Source organism: Drosophila ananassae, chromosome 3R (assembly GCF_017639315.1).
Source record: "Drosophila ananassae strain 14024-0371.13 chromosome 3R, ASM1763931v2, whole genome shotgun sequence".
Classification (NCBI taxonomy): Eukaryota; Metazoa; Arthropoda; class Insecta; order Diptera; family Drosophilidae; genus Drosophila; species Drosophila ananassae.
In genome coordinates, this window is record NC_057930.1 from 13,483,405 (window position 1) to 13,510,229 (window position 26,825).

Genomic DNA, 26,825 nt, shown 5'->3' on the forward strand with positions numbered 1-26,825 from the left:
CCCGTAATGACAACCCCATGAGCGGGCCATGGCCACCTGATGGTCAATGGGAGGGTGGGTGGCCCAGTCCTCCACTCGTGATGGAATAGGGAACCTTCTATTGGTATCCCATTTCCCCTATAATAGGCTTTTTAGTTCAATCTACACAGAGACCACTATTCCTATTTTGTTGTATATAAATTTATTACAATATATTATACATTTGTTTCCAGGAAAGTTCCTATATTTTCTTCAAGTGCACTTTCTCACATATCCTAAGCTTTTCACATAATCGTAGTTCGCACATGGATGGTTTGGGAAAGGAAGCTTTTAATTTTTATTTGGAAAAACAGAAACAATTCAGAGCTTTTAAAAACCAATGTATTGTATAGAAAAGGGTTCTAAAGTTCTATAATTTTTTTATTAATTTCACAGGTGTGATACAATTCAGATGGCATTTATAATATAATATAAATTTTCTAAAATCAATCTATTTTAAAGACAAAAGTTTTAAAATATATACATATATTTTTTATATTTAAACCCACATAACCTCCATTTTAAGAAGTAGGTGAGTGGCTGGCTAACATATGACTGACAAAATGGTACAAAAAAAAATTTAAAAAACATGCCGCCTCGTTTAAAAATCAAAAGAGCGCCAGTGGGCCCCAAAGGAGTTTCCCAGCGAGTTTCCCTGCTAGCCGGGGCGAAAAAAACGCCGAAAACAAATTAGTTTGCCCCAAGCCACCGCTCTCTCTTACTCTCACTCTGTTTGTCGTCCCCACACTCTGATACTTTCTCTCTGGCGGCGAATTCGGCTCCAAAGCGGAGGCTGACATTGTAAATGTCACAGGCAGGATAACGGCGAAGCGAAAGCGGCGGCGCTCAGAGAGCGAGAGGGCGAGATAGGGAAAGATTTTGTGGCAGTGTGGGTGGCGACGAGAGCGAAGAACAGGCCCCCCCAGTGGGGGCGAGGGAAAGAGAGAAGAAACCATTTCGCCCGCTTGTTTGGGGTACTGATTTTCATGTTCAGGTTCTCCTGGCTCTTCGCCCAGTGCGGACGTGTATTTTCCGATTTTCTTCGATTTTTTCCCCCATATACGGTCTGCGCGGCCAAAACTGCAGAACGGAAAACTAAGTGAAAAAAATCTTGAATTTCTTAAAACCCGAATCGAAGCCAATTAAAATCTCAAATCGATATCAATTGTGAAGCCACCTTACGGAATATTTTAGTGATTGCTAGTTTTTAAACCCTAAAAGTGCATTTAAGTCTTTAAAAAGAAGCATACAAAAATAGAAAGCAAAGTCTATTTGTTTAAAAAATAAATAAGCCAACGCTTGCTAACGAGCTGAGTAAACCGCCAGGTGTCAATCGATAAAGTATTTAAAAATAAATCGCCAAACGAAGGGCAATCAATCTCCAAAAATTCCACAACCAAACACTGCCAAAAGCAAACCCATCTAAACTAAAATAAAAAATTAAGAAAAGCAAAAAAATAATTCAAAAACCTCCGAGATAACCCCAAACAGAGCGTAAACGAGCATTTAAGAGGTCTCTTTCATCGTAACGGTGGCCAGAAGTAACTGTAACTGTAACAGTTACTAACGGTAACTGGGTCAGTAGGCAGAGCCAGAGTTGCACCCCCATCAACGAGGACCTGCCTCGTCCTCGTCCTCGTCCTCGTTCATTGTTCTTCGCCTCCATCTCATCGTAGCGGTAAGTTGCTTATCCTTTTGGCTTCCCCCATCAGTTGTTTGAAGTTGCTCTCAGTTCGTCCTGTGGAATCTTTTGGCTTACCTTCATCGGTTACGGCTTAGTTGGCTTTTAAAGCCAATTTGAATTTAGATCGAAATAGAGCCGGCTGCAGGACATTAACTAGGCTGTTGTTCTTCAGGAATTATTTCAGCTTTGCAAGCGACTTAGCCAAGTGCCAAGGGCGAATACGGGTCACTGGGTCCATCTTTTGTTGCCATCTTTTTGGGGCTAATTTTAAGGGACACGTGCTTGGAAATTTTTAGAGAAAAATTATAGAAACCACGTTCTTATAAATGAAACTTTTGATTGATTTATTCCCCAATAGTTTTATCAGCAAATATTGATCAGCAAATGAATAGAAAAATTACTTCATTGACTCAAGGCCTACTCCAGACCTCTTAATAGCCAATTCCCCACCACACCCACTATATTATATGGCCTTCTGTTTAACTTGCCGGCCAACTAAGCAAATAAGTCACAGTCAAAGTTTAATCGCCGCCAACTGGCAGAACCAAACAGGTGAGCCAACGACCATTACCTGAGCCGCCGACATTCTCTACGACTACTTTACATAATGGCCATTTCAGAGGAAACCAGAATGGGAAAAACAATAGCGAATAGCGAAAAATGTTCAATAGATTACCGAATGGCAAAAGGGAAAGCCACAAGAACATTGCCGCTAAATAAAAGCCCAAATGTTGTCACATAATCGATGAATATTTTCATGGCTGCACCCACATCAACCCTGTTTCCGTGACATTTCGATAACGATAAGATGTCCTTCGCCGGAATCGATTAGAATCGAGGCCCAAAAGATGCTGGCAGGCTAATCCCATTCATTTAGTATGTAAGCCAAGTTAAGCCAACGAACCTGAGACTTATAATTAGCGCGGGTCGCTACTGAATGGAAGACTGGGTGTAATTACACTCTAGTCAGGTACAGGTAGCTCAAGTGCCAGCGTGTGTCCTTATGAGACATGGAAATTTCAACAGTGTACAGAAATAGCGGAAAGGGTTTTAGGTGGTTTTATGATATTTTTCAAGAATCATTCTGCTTCGGAGCTGTGTAGTTTGGATTAATGAATCCTTGGAAATTACCTGTTTCGAGGTGGTGTATTAATCATATTACATGAATACACATCCAGGACCTTAATGAGCTAATGTTATTACATACTTTCTCAACTAAAACTCGTTAGGAAACTTTGGCTGACTAACATCATGGAAATGTGTATAACTTTTTTTACCAAAAAGAGTGCCTCGTGTTTGATTTATTTTCAATAAAGAAAAGTAAACACAACATTCTTATTTTATGTGGTTTTTATGAAGCAATATTTTTTTAAGAACATGGGGGATACTTCTGGTATTTATTACTTATTCAGGGTTATCGTTTATATTGGTTTCTTGTTTGTTCATTTCTTGTCTTTCAATTGACAGGACATGTTTGGTTTTTATATTTTTTGACAAGCTACCAATTGCATTAGAAGTAGTCTTGCTGTTTCACCTGTTCTACGGATTTGAAATTCAATTTTTGAGTAAACTGAGCACTCGACTGTACTTTGTTATGTACTTTGCCATGTGACAGTGCCTGTGCCCGTGAATATATATTCATATTTGCGTTTGTTTGCCTGCCGACATGAATATGCAAATAAGGTTCAATTGAATTGCCGTATGTCACAGAGAATTTTCGAGCGTGCTGTAGGAAATTATATTTGCATTTCTCGATCATGGTCCGGGGCACCTGTTTCCCAATGTCCCGGATGAAACTCAATAAAAAAATCCATCTATCATGGGCTGCGTTAAGGCACTTCAAGTGAATTGCTACAACTTTAGCAAAAAGGACACTTATTCTTAGGGATATTCATACTTTATTGCCTTCTTTTCAGCGCAATTTCTGGCTGAATAGATCGTTGGACCTGAGGACCTGAATTCTCATTATAAACTTTGACATTGTTTTATTTTTAAGGCTAGTTTCAGAAGTAGAGCTCTTCTTATAACCCTAAAACAAAATACACCCTCATTCCCCTATTATTTTAAACTTTTGAAACATTTTAAGACTCTGTCAGCCCCTCTACTTTCTGTTGTCATCTTTTTTCGCAACATTTTCAACACGACCTTACCCACAAAATGCAAAATACACAACTGACACGAGCCTCTCACCTCCCATCCTAGCCCTGTGCTCTGGTAGGCCTGCCCAGCCACCCCCTCGCTCATGTGACACTATTTAACCACATAAGCGGGGAAAACAAAAAATCAATACCGACAACAGCAACATTTGCTGATTTTTGCCCACACGGCAGAATTGAAAATTTCATTTACACTTGACACGAGCCGCTTCCTCCTCTTTCCCCGGTCCAGAACCACCCACTATTTCCCACCCGGCCATGTCATTTTTCTCGCATAGACTCGATTCACGTGGTGGGGTTACAAAACAGTTGCAGTTTCACGTAAAAGTTTGGGACGCGAATGGTTTTCCACTGAAATGGGACCCAATTTCCATGTGGGGTAGAGTTAAAATGAGGCATCAGCCCGGCAGGACGAAACAGGAAAGTTATATTTAGGTCTTTTAGAGGAAAACTGCGGAGAATGGTCTAAAATTAGCACAGGTTTTTCAAAAGATCCATCATTTCCGAATGGTTTGCTACCAAAAGTTAATTTGCGATGAAAACCCTTTCAGTTTTGAAAGCCAGAACCATTCATGGCTCTATAAACTCACGTTTTCACAATAACCTATTTATAAAATTAAACAAATAAATAGGAAAATGGGAAAATGCTTTTCCCATTAACCAATTTCCACGATAAAAATCACTACAAATTACTGTTCGCATTAAGTAAATTAAATAATATTATAAACTGTCCATCCGGAAAGGACATGCGGCATTCAGAGTTAATTAAATTGAATCCTGGGGGGAGAAAAAAATCAAAAATAAAAGAATCCTATTGCCACCGTTTTGAGGGAAAACCTTCACACACTAACTTGATTCAGTGCGTCGAAAGCGAATTTCCACAAAATTAAATTGACATGACGGAGCTTCCGACCCCTGCCCCATGGCCACCAAAACACCACCCACTGCCCAGATTTCCCACCCACTACAGCTTCAGCCTTTAAGTGCGCCTCACAGCCCCCCAACCATCAAACATGCAACGTGCTCATAATGTTATAATAACATGGAAAGCCGCAAATGCAAATGTGTTAAGCACAGCCGGCAGAGACAGAGAAAATCCTCCCTAAGAGAATCCCTCTACTCTTTGCTGGGAAAACTGCAGCGAAAAGAGAGGAAAACGCTCATCTAGAGAGCGTGGAAATGCCGGAGATGCATCGGAAAACATCGAGTTCTGGTCTGGGCTCTGAACTTCTCGGAAGCCAGCCGGCCGGATTAGTCTGCCGCGCGACTCAAACGATAGCGGATATCACAGAAAGAATCTCCAAAAACCCTAAAAAAAAAATACATTCCTGAAAAAATATACATATCAAGAGTTCTAAGGACTAAGTTAATTTTGAATAATTTGGAGTGAAAGGATTAAGAAAATCCACTTTGCTAGTGACAGTTGAACTTTTGACTTTCGGTGTCATTAACCCCGCCCGCCCGCTGAGTTTTCTTTGTTTTTGCCAACGTGCTCCCCCCACTTCACAAAATCAGGACACAAACAAAAACAGTTCGAAAGGATATTCGGGGTGTTTCCAGGGAGCAGAAGACAGGAGGAGCCGAAAAACTACCAAAAACAGGCAGGATGCCGCAGCAGGCTCAACTGAAGCACATCCATGGACATGGCCGATTGCCCAGAGTAATAGCCACTGATAGCAGCAGGTAAAAAAAAGGATATACATCCTGTTTGGGAGTAGTACGGACAACGGGGCGTATGAGTGTTGTGTGTACGAGGTGCAGGATCAAAGGAACAAAGGCCTTTGTTAGTGGTTGCTAGGCTATAGTCGATATTTGGTGCATATTTCATGAAGAGAAAACAGTTCAAAGTTAAAATTGGTGTAACTAAAAGCATTCAATTATAGCCACCCTTTTAAGACCCACTTTTTATTTCTACTGATATTATTAGATGTCCCACAATGGACGTCTAAATCCCGAGTATAGAGATGTCACAAACGAAGTCACAATGAAAGCTATAATAGGGTTTGTAAAGATTGTAATATCTAGGAAGCAAAATTAAGCTAAAAACCCTATTACTGAGTCCAATTAAGTGACAATGGGGAACGACTGGCTCGTCAATTTCCATTCCTCAAGACACGCACGTCTAAAGATAGAGTATCTCGCATCTGAATATCTGATATCTATTTTAATAGAACCGTTTACAGTTGCCCTCCCCGACTATCATTAGAGTGACTTGTATATTTTATAAAAATTTGAAACTATTTGTGTATCTGTGAGATACAGATACTAGAAGATTTGTTTTCCTTCGGTTTGTTGAGGATGTCTCGCCAGAGACTGGGTCAACAACATGTCAAGTGCAAAGGGGGGTGCTGGAGAACATGTTTATATAGAAGACACTGTCTTTGTGCTTCTTGTGGCGTGTGTGCTTGCTTTGTCCGTCGTCTGTTGTGATAAGGGAGGCGTTCGATAAGCAAACAATATACATACAACAAACAACAAAGAGAGCACAAATGGAGCGAAAGGGGGAAGGTTAGTGAAAGAGGAGGGCATACCTCTGAGAACTGAGAAGTTGTGACTCTCCAGGGCTCTCTAAAACCGCGAAGTACTTTGTCTCTCACGGCCGCTCTGCATTCGGAATTCTCTGTTTTGCTTGCCGGATTCTCGCTTCATTGGGGGACATTGATCCCATTTTCCCCAAGCCCCAAGCCCCAAGTCATAGTTCCCATTTCCCATCCCATCGCATCCCCCACAACCATGTTATGTGTGTCACTTCCGTATGCAGCGGATGTATCTCAAAATGGCACACGCCATGTTGTTGCCGGTGGTCCCAAATCGCACCTGAGTTCGCCCCACCTTTTGTGACTTTTTTGCAGCGTTTATCGTGTTCCACGACTAATTGCAAATTTCTTTGGCAAACATCGTCGCTCGTATTTGTCTGCGAAAACTAAACCATATCTGCCAGAGATGACAGCAATTTCTCACTTGGCAGTTGGCTCCATCGCCCATTTCCCGGCTAAAAGACAATAAAAACTGAATCAAATGGCCAGAATGACATCAGACCAGCAGCGAACTGAACCATTTTCACACGACCCATGGCCATCTCAAAAAAAAAAAACCCTTATTCTCGGCTCTAATTGGAAGGGCACTAAACAAGATACGCCACTAAAAGCCATAGTGTCATAGCCAAGATAAAGAAATACAAAAGTTAGATGTGAGATATTCCAGCCCCAAGGAATTTATAACTCGGATGACCTTGATTTGTTTGCGGGGGGCTCTTAGGGTGGCCAGGGTATGAGCTCATGGCGAAGGTCAAGGGTGAGGTTGTGGAGGTCTGATAATGGAAACGGAAAAGAAAAGAGCTTTGGGATATTTCAGAAATTCTAAAAATAAGAAAAGGACTTGGACTGAGACTGGGATTAAGAAAAGCGTTGTGCATTCCTGACAGGAATAATAAAAATATTCAGTAAACAATAGCGTGTTTCTTGCTTGGCTATTGCTTTAGATTCTAGCTTTAATTTTCCGATTGCTATCATAAACTTGGCTAACAAATAAAGCAAACAAATAGCCATTAAAGAAAGGCACTATTAGCCCTATTGTTCTGTCAAGAGAACGTTGATTAATACATATTTAAAATCATATTCGAGTGATCATAAAAATCTTGGCGGTAAGGTGTCAAAGAGAATTTGTTCCGCCATAAACCCATCAAGTAACTAGAACCTGACTGTATATTTTTGTATTCGACAAGAATCTAAAACTTGTGTGCTGATAAGGTGCTCTTTTTTTCTGTTTTATTTAGCAATTAAAAAGGTACCGAAAAGTTATCGAGTGGCACTCGAGTGGATGAAGTGACGCGTTGGCTGGCAGCCATCACTGATAAGAATCAAAGTTAATCAAGAGTTGCGTTTATTAAACAATTTAGTTGTCAGGGCGATTCGTGTCGAGTGGCTCTTGATAGCAAACAGGCCATGAAAAATAAGACCAAATCCTGAGAGTGTGACGTTGACTATGATTAATTCGCCTTTCAGTTGAAGATTAGCGACGAAAGCGTTTCCAAAATTTACGTCAAAGAAATCGTTGTTAATTCGACAGATTTCTTGGAGTTCTGGCCTTGTCAATGGAGGCAATCCAAACTCGATTAAGCCTCGATTCTCGATTCATTCAAAGTTTGTCAAAGTGCTAATGGACGTTAATTACAACCTCGCCAGGAAAATAGATTTATTAGCAATGAAATTCGTATGGAATCGAGCGACACTCAACTCGATTCACAAGAATTCACTTCTCGATCTTAACAAATGAGCAAACAAAAACAACATTATTGTTTCCGATTACCCGCTTTTGTTTTTTGCGTCACTTATTTTGACAGACCGAAAAATTAAATTAAATTTTTGATAAAAAATCTTATGAAAAAAGACAAACATCATTGAAAAATCCCCTTTTATCGCAAACATCTCTAGCTCCCAGTGGAGCCCTCTTAGGGGGGATCTGTCTATCGGCGAAACCTGAACCAGAACCGATTGCTTTCTACCGGTTCTAACCGGTAGACTTCACCTTGCAGTTACCAAACACAACACTACCAACAACGACAAATAAATATAAAAACAACTAAGACAACAACAGCAGCAAACAAAACAACCTCCGAATCCCCAACAGTTCTGCGAATTAAATTAAAATAATTTCTAGTTTTATATGCACCAAATACTTTTTTGGACTAAAATAACAACAAAACTATAGTTTTTAAATTTAAACAAACAGATTGGAATACAAATTTACAATTTCAATAAAATTAGTCTGCTTTTGAGGGCCAAAACTGTAAGGTTTTATTGTATTTCAGTCTTTAAAAGATTTAGATCACTTTTCACCATAAAATAAATATAAAATTAAGATTGGTCAAAATTATGCTAATTAGTTACTAATTTGAATCTCAGTTATAAGAGAAAAAATACACAAAAACGTGCTATAAACGCTTAAAAATAGCCGCAACGAATTTAATACAAACGTGTTGGCTGCTAATTTAACTTTAAAAGGGCGTAACACAATTTGATTTGTGATTTAAAATTTAAAATTGAAATCTATTACCTGACTACTTGCCATATTTTTAAAATAAATTGTATCATTTTGTCTGACACCCAGTGCCCTACATTAAAGCTTTTCAAGGGCTTTGACCACTTGGATATCTTTTGTTGTTTATTTTCGTCATCGAGAAAATCCCAGACACAACAGAAACGATGGAAATAAATATACATATCTATAAAAAAAAATACTTATAGCCCACACTCGTATATATTTTGATAAAAAATGTTTGCGGCTATTCATTAGTCAACAACCACTTGAGCCAAAAAAAATTCAAGAAATCAAGACACTTGTTGATTCGGGCTAGTACCTGTTCCCTCTCTAGAGCTTATAGACTCTGTATAATGGCTAATGCCAAGTAATGCCGTCTTGTAACGCCCCATTAAAATGCACTTTTGATTAGGTAAACCTATACCCTTTTTTTTTGCTTTTTTTTTACTATGATTTAGTGATAAGGTTCGGAACTTTGGCGATAAGGGAGCCCATTTGGAGGCTAAACTATCGATAAAGTTAAGTAGGCAAAATTGGCATTTAAAAACACATTTTGTAATGCACCGCCCCCACACCCCACTCACCAAATTCTCGAGTCTCGGAGAGACCTACAGCAATTTTTCTCCGAGTGTCGCTCGGATCGGGCTGCCGACGTCGACGATTAAAGCCGCCAGCAGCGTCGGCAGAATCGGCGACAGAGGGTTAAGCGAGCCCAGCTGCTTCAATTCGAAGATCGGCAGAGTTAGTTAGTCTGCAATCGCCCGTCGAGTCGGCGGGTCGCGTCTAAAAAATAATATTATCTAATATATACTCCATATAGACTCTGCCGAATCCCCAAAACTGATTAAAATCAAATCATAAAACGGAACCGCACATTCGCTTTTTATTGTTTCCCCAATACACGTCGTCGTCGTCGTAGTCGTAGTCGTAGTCGTCTATCGCAAAATTTGTTTTTCGGTTGATAATCGTGGGGTCTGGTGTATAAGAACTCTTCCACAAACTATAAAATCCAATAACAAGAATAACACAGCTCCCGTACACATTTGCCGTAATTTTCGATCGCTGTTCTGAGCGATAAGGTGATGGCCAAAAATAATGAGTACATAGAATTGTAAGTATCTGCCGTGATTCATCAACATCAAGGGAAAACAACAAGCAAGTGAAAAGATATCGAGGTTCAAAATTTGATTTTCACTTTCCAAGGCAGGCTTATCACCCACAGGTGCTCGCGAAAATCTTTTCAATAGAAATTCTAGAGTAGGGAGACTAGAAATTCAAGTACTCACAACCCCCAACACCCACAATTATTCTATCAAAAAATATAAGAATTTATACAATGTAATATTCATAAAACCTTCTATACATTTTGATAAGGAAATAATCATAAAAAATTATGAAAGGTTTCTTTAAATAAATCAGTACTTCGTTAAAGTTTCACAATCTCTCAATAAAAGAAGTCTACAGACCTATTTCTTCTAATCTTCTTTTTTTTTAAATAGCTTTTGAAATAGCTTCTGAGTACAATAAATCTGAAATATTATGCCAAACTATTCCATAAAATAATCGGCAGCAGAATTTATTCAAATTTGTGTGGCCCAACCCATCTAATTTCTTGACTCCAGCACCAAGCGTTTAATTAAACAAAGCCTAGTGCAAATAGTCTACGACTTTGTTGACACATTATACAGCGTCAGACATCAAGTTAATGTCGTTGCCAAAAATTAATATTTGTTGTTGTGACTCAGGGGCTGCGATTATAAAGCCATCAAAATGCACAAAAGGTGCGATCTGAGGTAAGCCCTGGGTAGACCCAGTTTAGACCGGCAATTGGCAGACAGTCCGGAGGTGTCCGTCCCTCTTCCCGCTGTCTAGTCCACACACTCGAGTACCATATAGATTAAAAATTTGCGCTGCTGATAAGGCAAGGCGCAATGACAGCGAGATGAGAAGCTATATAGAAATAAACCTTTATGCAAGGCAAATTTTTCCATCATAATTCAACCTGGAAATTACTAAAATTAGCCGGTTTGTGCAAATATACATTATTCTGCAAGAAATGGAAGACCTTTGGATTTCCAATCCAACTTTGTTAGTAAATCTTTCGTTTGGACAGTACCGAGTGCCAATAAAAGTTATCTGTGATTTATGAAGCTCTACACTTGATATTGTCAAATTGTTTGCTCATATATATTTTATTCCTATGGTTGACTAACCTGTTGACCCACCCACACCATATATAGAACTCTTTGTTGTTAATAGAAATGTAATTATTAATAATTACTCCATAACCACGCCCAAGATTAGATCACAATAAAGATATTATCTTCTTATCGGACACGTCCCACAAATTAAACAACAGTTCCGATTATAAACCTAAATCCCAGTGCAAATGGAAAATAACAATAAATAGTAATGAATTCATTAGCAATAAACGTTGGCCAAATACTCGTAAATATCGCCATATTCATATTCCAATTAAGGAACTGAAGCACGTGTATATATCAAAATTACGCAATATAGTACTATAACGATTACGATTATTTTCCATTGAATCCAAATGCCAAACGCTGGATATTAAAAGCGAAATCAACTCACTGTTAAAAGACCATACAAAATTAATCATTTGCATGGAAATGAAAACGAAAATGGAAATGCAACCAGAGCCAAAAAATTTACGGGGTACTGGCGCACTGAAGCTCTTTAATATTCCGGTTCTGGGTTGTGGGTGACAATATTTCTCTGGATTATGAAAAGTGCTTCAATGATGCGAGAGCCTCAATGAAACAGTGACTTGAAACCCGTGACAATGGGTATAACAATGACACTGACTGTGAAACCATTGTCAGTTTTGTAGGCGTTTTGTTTACTTAATACTCTTCGAGGGAGGTCTTTAAAAAAAGCTATAACAAGTGACAAGTTAGGGAAACACTCTCTCTTAGAACACCTTTCTAGAAGAATATAAGGCTTAATAATATATTCTAAATAACCATTTCCCTATCTAGAAAAAATCTATAAATATTTAAACCTAGTTTGTAATTAATTAAGCAATAAAGAGTATCTGCTCATCACTATATATAACACCCACAATTTGGTTTAATTTATGTCGATTTTTATACGCTGTGATCAGTTATGTGAGTCGTCTCCTCACTTTGAGTTTATAGCAAAAGCGCATTTCAATTAGGCGATTGACAATCTATTTGCATATTCAGCTCAGGCCCGGGGTGTACTTCTCTAGGCTTGTCAATAGCTCTGAGACTTTTCTAGGTTGCTGAGGCAACCGTAACAGTTGCACCAATTACCAAACACTTTCCCCTGATAACAAAAAATAAGCGAGCTGTGATGGGGAATTATTTAATTAAAATGTAACCTGGTTATCCCTAGACCCCTATCCTTTTTTTCATTGTATAATTATCCTTTGGGTAAATATTAAATTTTCTTTTTTTGTTATTTGCTTTCTCTCCATAGACCCTGGACCATGAACTCCTCGAGTGGTGACGACGAGGCGCCCAAGGACCCGCGCACTGGTGGCGAGGATTTTACCCAACAATTTACAGAAAACGATTTCGAAGGTGAGTCTGGTGGAAATTTTCCTTTTGAAACACATTTTTTATAATTGCTCGCTGAATATTGATAACAAAAAAAAAATAAAGAAAACCTGAATCGAATAGGCGACCCCTCGAAGAATTGGGTCCACGCAAATGGCAATTTTTAGAGCTGGCTTGTAAAACCAGCCAAGTGACAAGATGAGAGACAAACAAGAAATTTGCGTCGTGTTAATTGCAACCTGAAAACTTTTGACACGCCAAACCAATCTAAAGTCGAGACCAACTAAAAGTTCTTCGGATAAAGTCAGTTTCTGGGGTGGAGAATCTAGATCCAACTGGATCTTTAAACTTCAGAAGGTTATAGGAACTAGATGACTATCTTACATCTTAATTACATTTAACATAACTATATGCTTCCGGTTTTGGTCTCTCATTGGCTTCTACTCACCAAATTGTACAAAATGATAACATATTCATCGCTTTGATTAATTAACCCGCCAGGTGATCCCTTGAAATAGTGTTCACTGTACCTGGCGACAAATTGCATAAATAAAGTGCAACTTTTCGTGGCGCCGCTAATCGCGTGACTTGGCAAAAAGTAGCAAGAATGTATCCATAAGATCTGCTTCGTATAATTAATTTAAATTTATGAAAAAGTGCTGCTGATGATATCACAATTAGTGCAGGCTGAACAAAGGCGGAGAATTTAAGCTGGAGAATTGCTCAAAGGCGAGCATAAAGCTCAGGGAAATAAGTAATTAACATAAATTTATTTGTCGTCACTATGAAGCAAAAAAAGACAAAAAATAAAACAGGAATAAAAGATTGAGTCTGCTTCAGATTCGTAGATGATTCAACGCGGCGTATACGTAATTTATGGCGCATGGCCTTGGGCGGGAAATAAAAAATGAACTGATGGCTGGGCAAGATTTAGAAAGGCATACAGGGCTTATCACCAAAAAATAGAAAACAAATATATTTCAATTTGAACTTTAAGCCGTGATTTCCAATGAAAGTGTTGACACAGAAAACACGTTTTAAATTAAATAAGTTGAGTGGTCTTGGATTATTAGTTTATTGGAATTAAATTCAATGAGCTTTTGTTTAATCTTTGAAGTAAACAAGTACTATTTTGATGTTATTAAATGAAACAAAATAAAAGACATAAAAAAGCTATAAAAACTATTATTATGTAATTCTATGAATTATGTAACTCAATTGCAATTAATAAACAACGCCGCACTCTATTTGGATTTCCCCAACCTTCCTCTTCGTGTGTCCTTCTGACGTTATATTCCCGCATTCGAATTCTCTCCGGCAGGACATCGTGCACACACCGTCTATGTGGGTGTCCATGTGCCAGGAGGACGACGCCATTCGCAGCGCCGGCGCAAGCACCATCACGGGAGCGGTGGGGCTGGCGGAAATGGTTCCATCGGCGGATCCGGAAGTGTGGGCGGTGGTGCCGGCAAGGACAACATGAGCGACAAGCAACAGGAAGCGGAGCGACCAGGTGGGTCCAGGTGTACTCTCTTCTGTGTGTGGGTGTGTGTGTGTGTGCTTCTAGCAAATATAATTACGATATGGATGCTGAAGAGTGATGAGGGATTGAATGCCACGGGAAAATGAAAAGCCCGCCAGTAAATGTGGCCAATCAGTTTCGGCCAGGCCGAGAATTGTTACAAATTACAGGAAACAGTAGGGTGTGGGTAAATTTCACAAATTATAGTCTTACAGCTCAGACATCTCCATTGTAGGCAGTAGGATAATGAAAATGACAGATGATTGGGCTACAGTTTGTCCTAGAAGTTGACGACAAGGACATTTGATTGTAATGAGGGTCAGCAGTTAGCCTAATGAGCTAAATGATTATTATTAAGGAAGGGAAACAAACTAACATATTGCTCTTAATCCCACATGCAAACTTCATACTACTAGCTTTAATATTTACTAACCACTTGTAAATATTTTATTATGCTTGGTTTCATTTCTAATTTAACATCAAACAGGTACATGCCTAACCCTTTTCACACTTTTAATTTCATCCTTAAACAATAACTCTTCCACCCACGCTGTACCTTGGAAGGGCAAGCGTTTTCAAATTAATTAGACTTTTCATAACCATGATACATACAGAAAAAGTTCACTCAAAGAAAAGGTTATGGGTCTCACATTATTGCCCTGCATTACATTTCCTAAATAAATTATTTAGATCATTTTAATGCGCTCTAACCCACATAAATACACATCCGCTAAACATCTCGAGTAGTAAGGATATGTCACGCAATTGCGACATAAACCGCAATACAATCTCAAACAGGACTAAAGAGGACATATGGCAGTGGTCGATGGTCAGTGGCCAATTCCCAGCACAGATCAGGGCCAAATTATTACGCCAATTAACTTTAGCACGCACTGAGCAGGGTCCAAGGACACGGATGATGGTTATGAAGGACGAGAAGGAGGTGGCCTCTGGCAGACACATGAAGCTGTTCTGACCCGGTCATAAATGTTTATTAAGCTAATCAAGGTCTGCTACTAGGGCAACCATGCTTCACGAGAATACCAAATAATAGAACTCAATGAGATAAGTTAGGGAAAAGGCTTGTGCAGTTCAAGAAATTAAGATTCAATTTAGAATAAATCCCATTTGAAATCCTTTCGCAAATAATCTAAGAGTTTCCACTTAGGATGATTATTTTTATTAGGCCATGTTAAAGTAAGCCTTTACGGGGACAAACTTTTACATAAAGGCATCTTTATGCTTTTTAATGGGAACCCCCTAAAATATTTTATAAAAATGTGAAAAATAATTTTTTTCTATGTTTTGATGCAGATTGATAGAGAATAGATCCACAAATCATTTAAGACATTCCGTTTTCGAATCGAATAACTATTGACCAAGTAAGAGCCTCCGTTATTGTCCTTCCAAGGAATTTTCATGATTTTTGAAGGGGACCCCCTAGGACTTTTGATAAAAAATCTGAAAAATAATTTTTTGCTAGGTTTTGATGCAGATTGATAGAAAATGATAGATTTATAGAGAATGAATCCACAAATCATTTAAGACATTCCGTTTAAGAATCGGATGATTATTGGCCAAGTTAGAGCCTTCGATGGGACAAAATCGTCCTTTCAGGGTATCTTTATGATTTTTAAAGGGGACCCCCTAGGAAATTTTATAAAAAATCTGAAAAATAATTTTTTCCTAGGTTTTGATGCAGATTGATAGAGAATAGATCCACAAATCATTTAAGACATTCCGTTTAAGAATCGGATGATTATTGGCCAAGTTAGAGCCTTCGATGGGACAAAATCGTCCTTTCAGGGTATCTTTTTGATTTTTAAAGGGGATCCCCTAGGAAATTTTATAAAAAATCTGAAAAATAATATTTTTCCAGGTTTTGATGCAGATTTATAGAGAATGAATCCACAAATCATTTAAGACATTCCGTTTAAGAATCGGATGATTATTGGCCAAGTTAGAGCCTTCGATGGGACAAAATCGTCCTTTCAGGGTATCTTTATGATTTTTAAAGGGGATCCCCTAGGAAATTTTATAAAAAATCTGAAAAATAATATTTTTCCAGGTTTTGATGCAGATTTATAGAGAATGAATCCACAAATCATTTAAGACATTCCGTTTAAGAATCGGATGATTATTGGCCAAGTTAGAGCCTTCGATGGGACAAAATCGTCCTTTCAGGGTATCTTTTTGATTTTTAAAGGGGATCCCCTAGGAAATTTTATAAAAAATCTGAAAAATAATATTTTTCCAGGTTTTGATGCAGATTTATAGAGAATGAATCCACAAATCATTTAAGACATTCCGTTTAAGAATCGGATGATTATTGGCCAAGTTAGAGCCTTCGATGGGACAAAATCGTCCTTTCAGGGTATCTTTATGATTTTTAAAGGGGATCCCCTAGGAAATTTTATAAAAAATCTGAAAAATAATATTTTTCCAGGTTTTGATGCAGATTTATAGAGAATGAATCCACAAATCATTTAAGACATTCCGTTTAAGAATCGGATGATTATTGGCCAAGTTAGAGCCTTCGATGGGACAAAATCGTCCTTTCAGGGTATCTTTATGATTTTTAAAGGGGACCCCCTAGGAAATTTTATAAAAAATCTGAAAAATAATATTTTTCCAGGTTTTGATGCAGATTTATAGAGAATGAATCCACAAATCATTTAAGACATTCCGTTTAAGAATCGGATGATTATTGGCCAAGTTAGAGCCTTCGATGGGACAAAATCGTCCTTTCAGGGTATCTTTTTGATTTTTAAAGGGGATCCCCTAGGAAATTTTATAAAAAATCTGAAAAATAATATTTTTCCAGGTTTTGATGCAGATTTATAGAGAATGAATCCACAAATCATTTAAGACATTCCGTTTAAGAATCGGATGATTATTGGCCAAGTTAGAGCCTTCGATGGGACAAAATCGTCCTTTCAGGGTATCTTTATGATTTTTAAAGGGGATCCCCTAGGAAATTTTATAAAAAATCTGAAAAATAATATTTTTCCAGGTTTTGATGCAGATTTATAGAGAATGAATCCACAATGAATCCACAATGAATCTTCCACAATGAAGAATGAATCCACAAAAATAATATTTTTTCAGGTTTTGATGCAGATTTATAGAGAATGAATCCACAAATCATTTAAGACATTCCACTTAAGAATCGGATGATTTTTGGCCAAGTTAGAGCCTTCGTTAGGGCATAGATATTCCGTCCGATTGGTAAAACAGGCTTTTCGATGTTTCTGTCCGTCCACTATAAATGAAAACTTAATTGTTTAGAATGAATACTTTTCTAATCTTTTACCCTTCAACCCACAGCGACTCCCCCCGCCCAACGCGTCCAGTTCATACTTGGCGAAGATGTGGACGACGGCAGCCATGTATCCCACCCCCTCTTTTCCGAAATGGGAATGCTGGTGAAGGAGGGCGACGAGATCGAGTGGAAGGAGACGGCGCGCTGGATCAAGTTCGAGGAGGATGTGGAGGAGGGCGGAAACAGGTGGTCGAAGCCCCATGTGGCGACCTTGTCGCTGCACTCCCTGTTCGAGCTGCGCCGCCTGCTGGTCAACGGAAGTGTTATGCTGGACATGGAGGCCCACAATCTGGAGGTGATGGCCGACCTGGTGTGCGACCAGATGGTCAGTGCCGGCACTCTGCCTCCCGGGGTAAAGGATAAGGTCAAGGATGCGCTCCTGCGACGACATCGCCACCAGCACGAGTACGCCAAAAAGACGCGTCTGCCGATCATACGATCCTTGGCCGATATGCGCAATCAGTCGTCATCGAAAAGTGAGTATGGGGGGAAAAGTTCTCTAAAAGAACTCTAAGCTCATCTCGTTCCTTTGGTGTCAAACTGTGAATCATCTGCGAGTACCGCCATCACTCTCAGCCTCAGTTCATTAGGATCATCAAAAACAGTCTCTGTCACAGTGTCTAAAAAACTCTCATCCAATCCGATCCAAAACTAATACCAATAACTCAGACCTGGGCAAGAGCAATCCTCTGCACTCTATGCATGGCTCGTCGATCGGAATGGATCTCACTGGAGAATACCAGACACCCCTTTATGTGTCCAGTAAGGATCAGCGTGGTTGTTATCTCGCTGTTCCCACAGGTATAGCTTAGTAACTAGAGAGTAGTCCCAAAAAAATAAAGCCACTGTAAATTTGTAAAGCTGAAAATAAAAAGCCCTTTCGAATATTTTCAGTTGCCTTGCACTTAACAATATTCACACAGAACCAAGCCAATAGAAAGCCCTCTATACCAATAAAATAAAATCCCTGGCTATTTCCTTGTTCAAGCCAAACCTAACTCTTGAATAGAACATATTTCTGGAAATCATTTTCCTTCCAAAACAAAAACCAAAGCCCGACAGCCCCTTAGGTAAATATCTTAAAATTAGAAACAAAAAATTAAACAGCCACAATCATTCATAAATCACTCATATCCATAAGCCAGTAAACTGTAGGATTTTAAGAGAACCATAAAATAAAATACCCCCTCTTGCGCTCTTCGTTCTCAATTATTTAAAAATATAAAATATATATAAAAGCTGACACCTCATCGCATCTGGGGGCCATAGGGGTCACCACCTGGTTTCATGCCGGGGCATCGCCTCAGCATCAAACCCAAAACCAAGGACGTCCGCAGTCACAATCAACTACAAGTAATAGCCCATTAATGGTTTTTACTGTACTTTCTACTGTACCTTTTATCAAGAGCACGCTGTGTTTATCTCTAACTCTTTACTCTTTTTAATCTTTGAACTATTTAATCTATGTACTGAATCTATTCTGAATCTATTAATCCTTCAAAAGCTCGTTAGCCCCATCAAATTCTATAACGTGTTGTCTAATTCATAAAACTATAATCAGATGAAAAATATTTCCAGAATATTAAGTACCTGTGTTTTCCCTACACATCAAATATTTTCTCTATCTTATTTGAACGTTACTACTCTCTTTAATCTATATAGTCTTTATAATATGTACCCTAAACTTCAAACCTAAACTTTAGTGCCCTTTTTCTTATAAATTCCTTACCAAACAAAAAGTTTAAACACAAGGTAATTAGGTTTTTTGAGAGTTTAAGAGATGAGCCAGATATTTAGTTATCCTACAGATTTTTCTCGATTGAAAACCAACCAAAACAAAAACCCGAAACATTTTCCAGTTGAAGAGCAGTCCTCCGGCCACACCTTGGGGGCCACAACGCCCATTTCCCAAACGGCCAGCGAACCGGGACCGCCCGGATCCAATGGAAATTCAAACTTGAGCACCACCGGCGGTGGTGGTGGCGGCATGGGGCGTTTTCTAACGGTGCCCAGTGGAAAGCCCAGCAACAGAACGCTCGGTAAAGAAACCAACTCAAAAACTTACAAGAAAAAAATTCTAAAAAATTCCAAACTCAAAAAATGTCAGTTTTCGTTATAGTTTTACCTTGTCTTTGTTTTTTTGCGTGTCTGTTAATTGTTTCAATGGTCCTGAAAAATAAAAGTTTGATTATTGGTTTCGTAGATCGAAGTTTTGTAAATATAAGAATCGAATTGGTTGGAGAAATTTGTAAACCCCAAGGTGGCCAAAATTTGCATGAAGGTTCAAATCCATCCGATATTGGATTTTCAGGAAAATGGTTCTGTAGTATCGGAGAGAACACTTAACACAAACATCTGCACGCTGAATCACCACTAACACGCCTTCAGATCCTTTCAATCTGAAATCTATATACTCCTCGCATGCTTCATTGTCTATATATATTTAAATAAAATTTGAAATCTCTTGCAGCACCTTTAGACGAATCTGAATTTAATCCGAAAACTCTCTTCTTTTGCACTCTTTTTTCGTATGTTTTTTATGTTGTATCGTTGTAATGTTTGGAACTACCTGTTGTTGTGTTTATTATTGTTTTAATATTTATCAACGCACGTAATCGAAATATATAAAAATAAAAAAACCACACACGATACCCAAAACCTGCACCCTGCCGAAAAAAATACACGCCAAAACAAAACACCGACTAATGCAGAGAAAAAATCTAAATCCTCTAAAAACCTGCGGCCCGCACAAAACCTTCCCGTGATCACAGAGGACATGGTCAAGAGCCCCAGCAACCAGTCGATGGCCAGACCCAGCAGCGGCACGGAGCTGAGCGAACAGCAAGGACACAAGGGCAACACCCACTTCATGCGCAAGATCCCCCCAGGAGCGGAGGCCAGCAACATCCTTGTCGGCGAGGTGGACTTCCTCGAAAGGACCCTGTCCTGCTTTATTCGCCTCAGCCAGGCGGCGGTTATGGGCGATCTCACAGAGGTGCCAGTGCCAACCAGGTATTTATTCATACTTAATAGTAATTATAATTTCTATAAGGTTTAATAAAAATTTATTTAATAAAAATAAAACAATCTTAAGAAAACTTGAATACTATTCATAAGTAATTTAATAAAACAATGAAGTGTTTCTTTCATTTTCATTTAATAAACAAAAACATTGAGTTGATAATGAGAAATTATATGTCACAATGGGTCATGATATCCTTATCACTTTATGACTCTGCAATAAAATATTTTTTATCTTTATTACTCATTGTGAAAAATACTTATTAATGAGAATTTTTAAGAATGACGATTAATCATGACCTATAAATGAGCTATAAACATTTTAAGATTATTGTTTCTACATAACATTCTTTTAATCCTTATCTCCTCAGATTTATCTTCATCCTGCTGGGTCCTCCTGGCAGCCAGAGCAACTTCCATGAGATTGGCCGGGCCATGGCCACCCTGATGTCGGACGAGATTTTCCACGAAGTGGCTTACAGAGCCCGGAAACGCGACCACCTGCTGTCTGGTGTGGATGAGTTCCTGGATGCGGTTACCGTGCTGCCACCTGGAGAATGGGATCCCACCATTCGTATTGAACCGCCAGCGGCCATTCCATCGCAGGAGGTGCGAAAACGACCACCAGAGCTGCCCAAGGAGGATGTGGACGAGGAGGAGGAGGAACAGCGGCTGCGCGAAGAGTCTGGCCTCTCAAGGACAGGTCGTCTTTTCGGTGGCCTCATCAACGATGTGAAACGCAAGGCTCCCTGGTATCTGAGCGACTATAAGGATGCCTTTTCCATGCAGTGTGTGGCCTCCTGGATTTTCCTCTACTTTGCCTGCCTCTCACCGATCATCACCTTTGGCGGACTGCTGGCGGAGGCAACCGGCAAGCACATGGCTGCTATGGAGTCTTTGGTCTCCGGATTCGTTTGTGGCATGGGCTATGGCTTCTTTTCGGGTCAGCCGTTGACAATTCTCGGCTCCACCGGTCCTGTTCTGGTCTTCGAATCCATCATCTATGAGTTCTGTTTCAAAATGGGATGGGATTATATGACATTCCGGTTCTGGATCGGCATGTGGGTTGCCGGCATTTGCATCGTCCTGACCGCGATTGATGCCAGTGCCCTGGTGTGCTACATCACTCGATTTACCGAAGAAAACTTTGCCACTCTGATTGCATTCATCTTTATATACAAGGCCATCGAAAATGTGGTTGTTATTGGAAAGAACTTCCCAGTGAACCAGGGAATATACGATTGTGTCTGCACGCCGCCACTTGGAAGTAATGCCAGTGTCGTTGACTACGCCAAATACAACTGGGATTCTTGTGCCGTAAGAATAATAATTTAAAAATTAATTCCATAAATTATAGCTCTTTATTTTTAGTCATACAATGGCACCTTAGTTGGCGGCGATTGTGGCACTCCGCCCACCGAAAATGTTTTCCTCATGTCAGTGGTTCTGTGCGCCGGAACTTTCATCATCTCCACCATCCTGAAGGACTTCAAGAACGCCCTCTTCTTCCCCTCGATTGTCCGCCAATACATCAGTGACTTCTCCGTTTTGATTGCCATCTTTGCCATGAGTTTCTTTGACTATTTCCTGGGAGTTCCCACCCAGAAACTGGAGGTGCCCAACGAGCTGAAACCGACTTTGGACACCCGCGGCTGGTTGATTCCTCCCTTCACGGAGAGGAATCCCTGGTGGTCACCGATCATTGCCGTCTTCCCCGCCCTACTTGGCACCATTCTGATCTTCATGGATCAGCAGATTACGGCCGTCATTGTCAACCGGAAGGAGAATAAATTGAAGAAGGGCTGTGGCTATCATCTGGATCTGTTTATTCTCTCCATTCTGATTGCCATATGTAGCGTGATGGGTCTTCCATGGTGAGTTCTGCTAATAGTTTAATACTTTAAAAATGGTTTTATGAAGTGGGTGCATTGTGGGTACATCCTCCAACAAAAATACTTATTATTAATTATTATTATTTCCAGGTTCGTGGCTGCCACCGTGTTAAGCATCAATCATGTGAACTCATTGAAACTGGAATCGGAGTGCTCGGCCCCTGGCGAGAAACCACAATTCCTGGGCGTGCGCGAGCAGCGGGTTACCCATATCCTGATCTTCCTGACCATTGGTGTCTCAGTGCTCCTTACCCCGCTGCTCGGCCACATTCCTATGCCGGTTTTGTTCGGTGTATTCTTGTACATGGGAGTGGCCTCGCTCAAGGGTCTACAGTTCTTCGATCGCATCCTGATCATGTTTATGCCGGCGAAGTACCAGCCAGACTACATGTTCCTGCGTCAGGTAAGATTTTTACATTAAAAGACATTTACATAAAATTTATTGAGGAATATCCTGGTGTTATATTTTATTTAAAAAAAAAACTAATTCTTTTATATCACTTTTCCTTGCAGGTTCCCATTAAACGCGTTCATCTGTTCACAGTTATCCAACTGGCCTGTCTCATTATCCTCTGGCTGATCAAGTCCTTCTCGCAGACCTCAATCCTGTTCCCACTGATGTTGGTGGTGATGATTGGAATAAGGAAGGCATTGGACTTGGTATTCACGCGGCGTGAGCTGAAGATCTTGGACGACATAATGCCGGAGATGACGAAGAGGGCGGCGGCCGATGATCTCCACAAACTGGACGCTGAGGTGGGCTTATTGGCGAGAATGTTTCCGTTCGGAAAGGGCCGTCGGGGCCGGGTGGTGAACAAGCCCGCTGGTCCTGGTGGTGATACGGGCAGTGCTGTGGGTCTGGGCCTCATCAAGTGCACCACATCAAATGCAAATGAGAAGGAGTTCGAAGCACAAAGCAGTCTTCTCAAGTAGAGAGCACCCACAAACAGCACACCTACACTCCTTCAAGCACAAGGGCACAACACAACTCACACAACCACAAAAAACAACACAAAAAAAGGAAAATCATAGAAAAACAAAATCCCACGGACCAGTGCTGCCTATTTCATTTGCGTTTGCAGTGCTGCCCAGTCCATCGCACAAAAAAGGACGAGCCATCGTTCGAATTCCGATAAAATCGCTTATTTAGATTTTTGGATTAATTTGCATTTTGTCGGGCCTGTTACATTTCTTCAAACTACAACTATAGTTATATATAATCCATGTATATGCATTATTATCTGTTATACACGTTTTTATCATGTCTTTAACAGTATTTTGTAAATGTTTTTCTCCTTCTTTCCTCCATTTTAATTTAAAATGATCGCATGCAGCTATTTTGCATTTTGATTTTTATATATACGATTATTTTTGATAAACTTGTTTATACTATTTTCTGATCTTATGCTAAAACTCAAGCTTTTAGACCACTTGTAAATGCAAAACCCACAAAACAAAAATGAAAACAAAAGAGAAACTATCTGTTTTTATGTAGTGCAAGAAAAATTAATCATAATATGTTATCTATGCGAACCTACTCTAAAAACTACTCTTACCCTCTATATATATATATAATATGATATTTATAAATGTAAATGAAACCCTAGCCTAAGTCATAATTAGTCAAGCGTTTACACTGTACAACAAGTACCTTAATGTATTAAACGAAACCTGTTATGTTATTTTATAGTCATCGGGTTTAGAGTTCCAGTAACTAACCAGCGACAAAAAGCATACACGTAATTGTAGTGAAAATTGATGTAAAAAAATTGCAAGGGCGAAATCCAAAAGTGCGACACAAAACAAAAAAACCTAAACAAATAAAATTTTAAACAAAAAATTGGTATAAATCAAAATTTTAAATAGACACCCCACCACCGAATTGGCTTTGACACAACAACACACGATCACCATTTTTGAAACACTCACCTTTAAATATTTAGCGAGCTCTTTCTGCCTTCTCTTTCATTCCTGCAACCTTAGACCAGATTTGCTATCTCTACTTTTCCACCTCCTTACTGATCCTTGATTTCCTCAATCATATGTTTGGATCCCAAAAAAAAACTATGCAATTTGTGCAAATTTTTGTATTGAAGGACAATCATCATCAGCAACCCCCTGGGGCGCCTGGTGCCGGGACGAATTATAATGCCAATAAATCGGGTCCCACCACCATCCATATTCCTCTGTCCGGGAACAAGCCGAGCAACAATGGACCCACCATAAACATTCCCCAGGAGGCGGTTAATCGGACCACGGTCTGGCAGCAGATCAACAAGGATGGCAACGGAATATCGGAGCAGCTGATCATTCCGGTCACGGTGAAAGTTCGTCAGATCAATGGCAACCAGTAAGTCTTTCCACCACAGAGCCTTCCCGAAATCCCAGATCCTGAAATCCGAAGATCCTGTCAGCTCAGTCAGATCTCATCCGAACTTCTCATGAGCGGCTAGAACTATGCTCGATCTCTTGTATATAAATCTATCTACTTTTCTTCTTTTTTTATACACTCAAAAAAGAGATGCAGTTTGTCAATGATTTTTGTAATCTTCTTGAATCTTGGTTGACAAGTTCTGCCATTTTTTCTGAGTGTATAAATTTTAAATCATTCATGCTCGTCTTCGCATATCCCCCATGCCTTCCCTGTCTCTCTACAGTACTCCCTCGAATGCCGCCCTTTCGCCACGCCTCTCGCCTATGCACGAGGCGGACGAGTACAGTGAAGCCCTGGCCAACAGCAACCACAATCCAGGGAATCCTACGGCAGGACAGCAGCAACAGCAAATGAGCAACTGCAAGGAGGCGGCTGCCAAACTCGAAGGAACGAATCTAAACATCAGCCAGAATCCGGCCAACATTACGCCCGTTTAAAGATCTCTAGAGATTCCGATTTTTTAAACGAACAAAAACCACACACATCTATGTATTTGTAGTTGGCCATTCACAACAATATCATAATCTATATTTACTATATACCGTAGTAGTTATTCCATCAAAGGGTTTTTGTGGTAAACGATTTTTAGCAGTGCCAGTAGCGGAAAACATTTTGATTTGGGGCTCAGGTACAAGTTATACAAGTATTACCTATACGATAAAAACAAAGAAATACTAAATACTATTAAACTATAGTAAACCAACCAAACATTCCAAACATATACAATTTTGAACAGAATTTTATAGAGTCAATTCCAAAGAAATATATAAGAAATAGATGTCATCGGAGGGCCGATGTTTTTCCGATTTTTCTTCAACTTTGACTTGGTTAGCTAAAGCGATTTGTGTGTTATATATGGGGGTTCTTGAACTGTGATTTGGGGTCGGGGAGGGGTTTATCATTTAGCCTGGCCAAGACAAAACTGTAAACAATTGTATTATATTTTATGCCTTACACTAAGTTCGAAACAAAAACGCACACATCCTACCCAATAATACTATATATATAAACTATATACAAATATAAATATTGAATAAAAGTGGCAAGCAATTAATTAGCCACAAATTCTAAATGAGAATCGAACTCTGTATCTTTCATTTCTTTATACATATTTGGTATGCATCGTTCGTTTTCAGTGTATTTTGTGCATATAGTTGTGAGTCTTACGTGTGGCACCTACTGCTCCCAAATCTATATCTCTGAACATTCATATAAATAGCACCCGAATCGACTTCTGCCTGTCTACCATAAATCGACTGTATCAAGCATCAGACATCCACAAAGAACCAGAGTTTGCTATTAAATAAACATTTGTTAAAATACAATTTCGATGCAAACTCTGTTTCTAAAACTATCAACAATTCATGGCTCCATTTAGCATCCTGTTTGATGTCTGTATGTGCATCTTCTATACCATTTACCCGAGAATCTAAGTGTACGTATAGTCTGTATAGATGAGAATAGGTTTAGAGCTAACTAATCGCACAAATCACAATTATTAACTCCAATATCTCATCATTGCAGAACACAAAATTTGATACGTCGAAGCAATTGTGGCGTGGATATCTTACACCAACAGAAACATCCGTTTGAATCGATGATTTAAAGTTAATTAGCGTATATCTGTGTACCTGTACATTAGCTCTGTGTGTCTATAATCTTGTCTATGAATTTACGATATTTATGTACCACCAACCGTCCCCTTTTTCGTATTGATAACCCCGAAGTGCGATTTGTGGCACAAATTAATTGCTGGCAACATATCAAGCGACACCTCGAAAACCAATCTTATACTCGTATACCTTGATACTAATGGAAGTTTGTTGAAATAAATGTATACAAAAAGGAAATAGTAATTAATTTAATGGGGGATTACACTTTGTAATGTTTGACTTCCGGAAATGGTCGTACATAAGGATGCCATTTTTCTATGGCGTCTCTTTTCAAAATGGCGGAACTATGGCCGACGTTCATTGTCACACAAGTAAAGTTTGAAGAGCGAATACTCAACCATTAAAAATACTGACTTTTAGTTATAGAATTTTAACTTTCTATATTTCATTAAATACCTATTTATTTAATAATTTAAATATATAAAAGAAAACTAAAATTAACCTTAAGAACAATAGTTAACAGACTGTTACCATAACAGTCCATTTAACAGAACAGCTGACATACGAAGGGGTGCGAC

The 26,825-nt window shown here is 39.3% G+C and overlaps 1 protein-coding gene across 20 annotated transcripts; it reads left to right on the forward strand.

Moving 5' to 3' along the window:
• The first annotated feature begins 986 nt into the window (after nt 1-986).
• LOC6496860 (sodium bicarbonate cotransporter 3) lies at nt 987-26,467 on the forward strand. 20 transcript variants are annotated; one of them, XM_032455014.1, is made up of 12 exons: nt 987-1,696; nt 12,364-12,467; nt 13,765-13,956; nt 17,293-17,763; nt 19,147-19,326; nt 19,999-20,299; nt 20,680-21,625; nt 21,680-22,182; nt 22,291-22,603; nt 22,714-22,956; nt 24,297-24,550; nt 24,858-25,712. In XM_032455014.1, the coding sequence occupies exons 2-12, from the start codon at nt 12,374-12,376 to the stop codon at nt 25,069-25,071; spliced, it is 3,711 nt and encodes a 1,236-aa protein (XP_032310905.1). In that variant the 5' UTR covers nt 987-1,696; nt 12,364-12,373; the 3' UTR covers nt 25,072-25,712. The 20 variants fall into 20 exon arrangements, with proteins under 20 accessions (XP_032310905.1, XP_044572528.1, XP_032310902.1 ...); XM_032455011.2 differs by lacking the exon at nt 987-1,696 and adding an exon at nt 5,101-5,541; XM_032455015.2 differs by lacking the exons at nt 987-1,696; nt 24,858-25,712 and adding exons at nt 5,102-5,541; nt 26,159-26,467.
• Nucleotides 26,468-26,825: the final 358 nt, after the last annotated feature.

Coding starts and splice junctions, on each gene's coding strand:
- LOC6496860 (XM_032455011.2), top strand. CDS start 5,465: ATGCCGCAGCAGGCTCAACTGAAGCACATCCATGGACATGGCCGATTG. Junction 21,626..21,679: donor ACAACTGGGATTCTTGTGCC/GTAAGAATAATA, acceptor CTTTATTTTTAG/TCATACAATGGCACCTTAGT. Junction 22,957..24,296: donor TCCACAAACTGGACGCTGAG/GTGGGCTTATTG, acceptor TTTGTATTGAAG/GACAATCATCATCAGCAACC.